This window comes from Papaver somniferum, chromosome 3 (genome assembly GCF_003573695.1).
Source record: "Papaver somniferum cultivar HN1 chromosome 3, ASM357369v1, whole genome shotgun sequence".
NCBI lineage: Eukaryota > Viridiplantae > Streptophyta > Magnoliopsida > Ranunculales > Papaveraceae > Papaver > Papaver somniferum.
The window spans coordinates 226,093,364-226,101,273 of NC_039360.1; the positions used below are offsets into that span (position 1 = coordinate 226,093,364).

Sequence of the window (7,910 nt, forward strand, 5' to 3'; positions counted from 1 at the left end):
GCACGACCTTCACTTGCACGACCTCTTGTATTGCTCTCACCGGGCATTTGAGAAATTGATCCTAACGGAGTCTCAGGCAATTCATAACTCATACTATCCCTCAGTTAATGCATCTGACTCAAGTGACAATTGCAGAATTGATTGGTAAAATGCGCAAACTTGTTCAACTCCGTCGGATACTCTTTTTTTTGTTGCATCCACAGCATGGTATGGATAGCTCCGCTGCATACCTTCACTAGTAAGTGGAACTGTAATAACATCTCCACTCGTGATAAATTCTGGACTTCCCAAGATAATAGAGGCATATGTGACCCTATTTGACTGCTAGGGTACGTACATGGTTCGCCCGTCCATGGTGGGGGTCGGGATGGAAGATCTGTAAGTGGAAAATTGCCAATTGCTGGAAAGTCAACACTACCTAAATTTTGAGGATGAACAACAATATTTAGCTTGCATACCTTTTGGAACCAATTGTAGTAATCATAGTCATTTTCTGGTTCTTGGATCAAATCATCAGCTTCTTCCAAGGTTGTGCATTATTTATCAACTGTATCCAATCCTCGTGTGAAATAATTGAAGTTGGAAACGGGTTGATTGCTTTTACCTTTCTTCCTTGTAACTGAAAAAAGATGTCTTTCTCTGTAGTACCAAATACCCTGACCACTAACTGAACTGTGAAACACGCTTCGCTTAAGGCTTAACCGAAGCATGTCTTGTACCACTGGTTCATTGAACTCATCTATTACTGTATATACGGCGCTGGCGTAACGTTGATACTAGTTCTGCACACTTGTTGCATCCTTTGCATAGCAGCAACGTTTTCACCATCGTTAATCTGGCCAATCCAATTATCAGCTTTGTACTTGTACACGACTGGAAAAATTAATCGTTTATCATGAAGATCAGGTTCGCTGATCGTAAAGTAAGTATACCACCAATACTGAAAAAGAACATTGACGAAAATTGATGTGTTAGTACATTTCACCTCTGAAAAATGACATTGATAATAAATAGTTCTTACCTCCAATACGACCCAAAATGAATTTAAGCTATTTGTCTTCTTAATTGAGAAATCACAGAGACATATGTATAGCTCAACTAAAATTGCAGAACCCCAATCATAATTTGGCGCTTTACTTAAATCTTGTAAAGATTCCAAAAAACCAACTAATGTCCCTGAGCTAGCATTGGGGAAAAAACTTGGCCTAGCATCCATAATACAAAAATCCGTTCAAGCTCAGGATAACCTTCAGCTCTGTTTATCCCCATGGTATTGTAACGAGACAAAAATGCCTTCAACCCAGACACTCTTAATCCATATGAGTGTAAGCCTCTGGGTTCTGGCTTTCCTCCAGTATCATTTGCGTACAAGGGGAGTAATTGTTTTCATCTTCCTTCTGATATCCACTTTAATTGGTTAAATTGTACTAATTCACCCTGACTTTTTATTCTGGTCAACATATACAAATCTAACGGTGTGAACCCTAAAAACAACATGGTCATAAAATTAAAGTTTGTATGTAGAACTAAAATTTGTATCAAATTAAAATTTGTTTCTGAACTAAAAATTAAACTATTGAATAGAAGAAATAGAACTTACCACACTCAAAATCCTTGAAAAAGAACGTATTTCCAGTGTTCCACCAACGTTCACAAATAACTCGCACAATTTGAGTCTTGTGGTTTTTTCCTTTCATGAAATATAAACGCTGCCAAGGATATCTTCTCAAGGATGCTTGAATAGGTTTTGGGAGTAACTCATAAATTTCACTTAGCTCATACCACCCACCTCTTAATTTAGGTAACAAAACTCGCTCGGGATGGTTAGATAAATGCGTAGATGTTACACCGGGTCCAATTAGTTGCCTGACATTAGCGAACTCGTGCTTTTTTTCCTGAACCCATACGATATCACTATCTGCAACAAATTTTTCTTTTTCCTTCCTGTTTCTTTTCCTTTGTCTTTCTTTTTTGGAACTCATTTTTAGTTGTGATCTGCTCTCTAGAGAAGGGAAGAAAGAATTTTAGTTTTGTGAATGAAAACTTTTGGGAATAGAGGTATTTATAGGCGGTAGAGTATCGGCCGTGAACGACCGAGATTACACCTGGTGGTCGCTAAGAAACCTCTAGCGGTGCAGTCTACACCTAGCGGTTGCTAAGAAATCTCTAGCCGTGCAGTCTCGACCGGTTATTCATTTTCTCATAATGGCACGTGAAGTTTGTCAGACCAGCTGACATGGCAAATGGGTGGGTTAGCCATTTGCCATGGGAACGGGCCTAAGATATGCTCACACCAAAAGTAATCAATCCATCCATCTAGATGTTGTTATCCATCCCATACTCGCGGCACATTAGCACAGGCACAACAGCCTCATCATCTTCTTAAAAAACTCAAGAAAAAGAATAGAAAAAGCTATCGCATGACTGTAAAGTCACTTTCTTTCTTTTAATAACAGACTGTTCTTTTTTCATCTTCTTATATAGTTAAAGGAAAATGCAAAAAGGAATTCAATTTTTTTGAGTGTAAAAACAAACAACCAAACAAACATGAATAGATGGCTAAACAACAATCAAAAGTTGAATTTTTTAGTAATAAGTACTGAATTTCCCCAAAAAACATCTCATTATCACCTCACTTTGTCTTTCATTTCCCACACTCTTCTAAGTATTTAGTTCCACACTCATTCATTCTGCAACTCCAATTGAAGCCACCCCAATTGTCTAAATTGAGACCCAGAGAAACCCCACACACAATGAGTTCTTCTTCATTCTCATGTAAAACAATGGTTGTTGCTATTGTAATTCTACTTCAATTTTTCATTTCAATGGAGATTGTAGTGTCATCACCATCATTCTTTGACAGAATTATACAACTTCCAGGTCAACCTCCTGTAAACTTTCAGCAATATTCAGGTTATGTCACTTTAGATGATAAGAAACAAAGGGCATTGTTTTATTACTTTGTTGAAGCAGAATTCAATCCAGCTTCCAAACCTTTAGTTCTCTGGTTAAATGGAGGTAATTCAAAAAAAAAAAAAGCTGTTTTTTTCTCTTTTTATAAAGATCAAAAAGTTTCTTCTCTTTTTTGATTTATGATTCTGATTCTTCTTTTGTGTTTTTAGGCCCTGGTTGTTCTTCTCTTGGAGTTGGAGCATTCTCTGAGAATGGACCTTTTAGGCCTAATGGAAATGTGCTTGTGAGAAATGAGTATAGTTGGAACAAAGGTATTCTACTTTTTCTTCTTCCTTCTTCTTTTGATGCATCAAGATTGGATCTTTTTTCAATTTTATGAAACCCTTTTTCATGTCTATACTGAATCTTTTTCCTGTCTGGACTCTGGATTGAATCTTTTCTGTCCCAAATTTCAGAAGCAAACATGTTATACTTGGAAACACCAGTTGGAGTTGGGTTTTCTTATAGTGCTGAGACTACTTCAGAGGATGATGATACTTCCACCATTGGTGATAAGATTACAGGTAATTTCAACCCCTTTTCATGTTCTTAGAAATGGGTTGTTCTTAAAATTTTGAAATTGACTTTGTGTTGCTTTGTTTTTGGGTTGTTTGAAGCTAGAGACAATCTTGTGTTTCTGCAACGTTGGTTTCTCAAGTTCCCACAGTACAAGCATAGGGATTTGTTCATTACTGGAGAAAGTTACGCAGGCCATTACATTCCGCAACTAGCCGAGCTCATGATTCAGTTCAACAAGAAGGAGAAGTTGTTCAATCTCAAAGGAATTGCAGTAAGTAGTAGTGCAGACCATATGTGCATTTGGTTGGGATAATGTTAGATGATTTTCTTGTTGTTCTGAGCTGACTTGTGTGTTTGTTTTGATTGTAGTTGGGAAACCCAGTTTTAGAATTTGCTACGGATTTCAATTCAAGAGCGGAGTTCATTTGGTCTCATGGGTTGATATCTGATTCTACATACAATCTTTTTACTTCAGCTTGTAACTACTCGAGATATGTGAGTGAGTACTACAGAGGCTATGTTTCACCTGTTTGTTCAAGGGTTATGAGTCAAGTGACAAAAGAAACAAGCAGATTTGTCGACAAATACGATGTCACACTCGATGTTTGTATATCATCAATACTCTCACAATCCAAAGTTATTACCCCTCAAGTGAGTACAATCCACATTTGCATTATTGTTCATATGTTTCGAAATAAGCTAGTGACCTGAGAGTCAGCGCAGTAGCCATTGTTCTCAAGTTTTTCATATCTCTAATTGTGCTCAAATTTTTAACTTGACAGTCACTTACGAAGAAGATAGATGTCTGCCTCGATGATGAAACGACGAATTATCTGAACCGCAAAGATGTTCAGTTTGCATTCCATGCTCGGCTTGTAGGAGTCAATAAATGGACTGTTTGCAGCAAGTAAGCCATCTTCTTTTAATCTTATGGCATGTTTTTATAGTTTTATGAAACTCTTTTTTTTTAGTTCTCGACTGTTTTTGCCTACCATATATGATTTTGCAGCATACTGGATTACGAGTTGCTTGATTTAGAGATACCTACAATCTCCATTGTTGGTTCAATTGTCAAGGCAGGAATACCTTTACTGGTTTACAGGTATGCTTCATTTTAGAATTGAATTTCTTGGTACATTCATTTTATAGAGATTTGATAAATTGGTGGTAAACACAACTTGCATTTCTTATATTTGTACAGTGGAGATCAAGATTCCGTAATCCCATTAACTGGAAGCCGGACACTAGTCCATGGACTTGCCAAGAAACTAGGACTCGATGTCACTGCGCCTTACAGAGTTTGGTTTGAAGGTCAACAGGTAGTTTATTTTCGCTCTCGATCTTGCTAGTAGCAATGCCAAATAGCCATACCGGACGAACTAATTTGCTGGATTTTTGTTTCTTTACTTCAGGTTGGTGGATGGACTCAAGTGTATGGTGACATCTTATCGTTTGCAACGATAAGAGGAGCTTCACATGAAGCTCCATTCTCACAGCCAGAGAGATCACTTGTTCTGTTCAAGTCATTTTTAGAAGGCAGGCCTCTGCCAGAAGTCTTTGTTTAGCTCTACTTACTACTACAGGTGATAAGATTGAAAGGAAAATAGCTAGATTGAGTTGTAAGTAATGTTCGTCGTCATTGTATTCAGGCCGATGAATGAGAAAAAGAAATGCCTTTATTCGTTTATAATCCAAGTAGAAGAAGCTACATTCAAGCATGCCCAACCAACAAAAAGTACCCTCATTACAGTAAAGTTAACCAAAAGAATTTCCGGCAGTCTAAGGATTATGTGCAGTAACAGTCACCACCACTTTCCCGAAATAGTTATCGACATAAACTGAATCACGCTGCTTTCTCCAGTAAACATTTTATCAGCCAACTTGTCCAACAGAAATCTAGTGATAGTTCACTTCAATGCCCGTTGACTGTAGAACTTGCTTGCTCAATTCAACACCCCACACATGTTGAGATGCTTCTTCGCTTGTATTTTCCTCCATGTAATTTTCTTGGCAATTTGGTGCGGTAGGACTCTGCTGCACCTAAAAGTTGACCAGTCGAACACAAAATCAACAAAACAAGGCCTTGCCTTGCGCAGCAGCAAAAAGCATTTGGAAAAGGTGGTTTGTTTTGCTTTTCAACTTTTCCCCTTCATAGGTCCCCCGCTTCATTAGAATGGTCCTAAATATCTATTGTTATCGGTGGATTCGAGGCACATTTCTAAACGGTTCCATCTATGATTATTTTTTTTGAGAACGAGAAACGAGTAGTGCTTCTTAATGACTCTTAATTGTGTGGGAAATCAAAAGTTATCTGCTGCATTAGTAGTTTTTCCCTCTTTCATGAAAAAGGAAAAGAACTGGGAGAGTTTTTCTTTAATCGTACGGAGTTTAGTAACCCGCTGTGAAATTTGATGGCATCCTGTTGTAGCAGTTTTGAATGGAAATTCTGAAAACTATTTTTACAAAATCGACCGAAAATGTTTTTTTTTTTTTTTTTCATTTTTTCTCGCGTAATACTCATCAAGAAATGAAACAGTGCAACTGCATGATTAATCTTATGCATATCAACGTTCTAATCTCTTGTGATAAACCTCTAAATAAAGCCCCTGAACTCCAACATCATAAATCAGGGCTTCACCTCCTCTTTGTGAACTTCTAATGTATCTTATAATTGTTGACAAGCTGACAAAAGGAATGTCCCATTATTCCAAGCATTATATTCTCTGTTTTGTATTGTAAAATCATCACAATACATAGTGTCTCTGAGAGGTCTCTGCATCATCATCATTATTATCATAACTTGTAAGGCTAGACTAAAGAAGAATCATACGTAACTTCACATGCAAAGCAAAGAAAACGACCTAACATGAATCTATCATTTTCATACTCATTCTTGACCATATGAAATCAAATATGTCATTTACAATGTTCATTTTTAGGGTTTTGAGTACTCAAAATAAGAGATGAAACTGTTATGGTGCAGAAGGATCTCTTGTCTTATCAAAATCCATATAACACAGCCTGAAATCCGTAGTATGGAAAGTTGTATGTGATGAATAAAGAAGCATCATGCATCCACTTTTCTCATCTTTGGGCAGTTGCATGTACACATTCATGGGGTACTTGACTCGTCTTTTGAATCGTTTATTATGGATGTCAATGAATCTTTTGAAAGTGTGATTATTTGCAAAATGTACCGTTTTGCTCTAGTCGAGTTTCAATTTACTATCTCAGTCCAAGTTACGTTATATAGGCCCAGAAGAGATTTTTGCTTGTACTTCCTTGTTCTTGATATGCCTAGCTTTTGAGTCAAAACCCAAATTAACAATATCATTAACCGGCCCTCTAAGGTAAAAACCACTGGTGCCTTTTGTAGGATAATAATGTGGAAAGTCAAAGACAAACAACAAAACTTCCAGTGCCTTGGATGTTCTTCATTATTATTCCCTTGTATCTTGGGAATTTGATGGATGGGACATCACCTTCCTCTTGCTTTCTCTTTTTCATAGTTTTCATATCTCATTATTCCTTGGTCATGATCATGGTTTTAGCTGCTCTTGGCCCGGATTATCATTGCTTTTTCACTTAAATAATCACCAAATAGGCAAATATGAAGACCCTGTAGAGTTTGTCTATCCATTATTTCCATTGTCACCAAGTCTTTGAACATTTTGGAAAAAGCTTAAATCGAGTTTCCAATGCATATCTTATGATTCTTATCCCACAACCCAGATTGTTTTGTAATGGGAATGCGTCTCACGCAAGCTTAATCATAAATCTAAAGTCATAGTGAAGAAGATAAATACATATAGTTAGTCATCAACTTTGGAAGACGTTTATGGAGATTAACTAACCTAATCTTTTCGATCAAATGAGTAATTAAGTGTGTTTTGTAATTTTATGGGAATAAATATATTTTTTTACAAGAAAATGCGAGCATTTCCCAAGAATATATGGGTCGTGAGGAAAGGTATTATGGGCGCAAGGATTGAATTCTGTAAACCTTTTCAAGTTTTAGCTCGAGCATGTATTTTTAGAAGAGACATGCATGATTTCGAATAGATAAAAATGGGAGGCACTTATGTATATGTGAATGAGTGACATGGACCCAGAGTCTGGCATGGCACATCGACATTGGAACATACAATGGTATACACGAGAGAAACGCTACCATGGAAGCACTAGAACTTTTAATAACAGGGAGCCAAAAGTTGAGGAGCTGATTATCGACATAAAAATGAAGGTTTTTCAATGGGCTAGATACTCTCCATGTATGTCTGGGATAGTAATTAGTGATGTAATTGTTCAGTGGGGAAAATTGTTCTTCAAACCCCCATAATTGTTAAGTGGTTTAGTCTGTTTTGTGGGATCTAGTTCTTGTATCCTGTTTAGGAGCTGGGTCTTTTTCTTTTTTTTTTTTTGCTTGGGGATTGCTTTTT

At 37.0% G+C, this 7,910-nt stretch overlaps 1 protein-coding gene across 1 annotated transcript; it reads left to right on the plus strand.

Moving 5' to 3' along the window:
• The first annotated feature begins 2,537 nt into the window (after nucleotides 1–2,537).
• On the plus strand, nucleotides 2,538–5,161 carry LOC113358818 (serine carboxypeptidase-like 45). Its single transcript, XM_026602522.1, has 9 exons — nucleotides 2,538–3,018; nucleotides 3,123–3,224; nucleotides 3,369–3,476; nucleotides 3,570–3,742; nucleotides 3,841–4,122; nucleotides 4,254–4,378; nucleotides 4,481–4,573; nucleotides 4,673–4,790; nucleotides 4,884–5,161. The coding sequence occupies exons 1-9, from the start codon at nucleotides 2,754–2,756 to the stop codon at nucleotides 5,034–5,036; spliced, it is 1,419 nt and encodes a 472-aa protein (XP_026458307.1). The 5' UTR covers nucleotides 2,538–2,753; the 3' UTR covers nucleotides 5,037–5,161.
• Nucleotides 5,162–7,910: the final 2,749 nt, after the last annotated feature.

Coding starts and splice junctions, on each gene's coding strand:
- LOC113358818 (XM_026602522.1), top strand. CDS start 2,754: ATGAGTTCTTCTTCATTCTCATGTAAAACAATGGTTGTTGCTATTGTA. Junction 3,477..3,569: donor CATTGGTGATAAGATTACAG/GTAATTTCAACC, acceptor GGTTGTTTGAAG/CTAGAGACAATCTTGTGTTT. Junction 4,791..4,883: donor TTTGGTTTGAAGGTCAACAG/GTAGTTTATTTT, acceptor TCTTTACTTCAG/GTTGGTGGATGGACTCAAGT.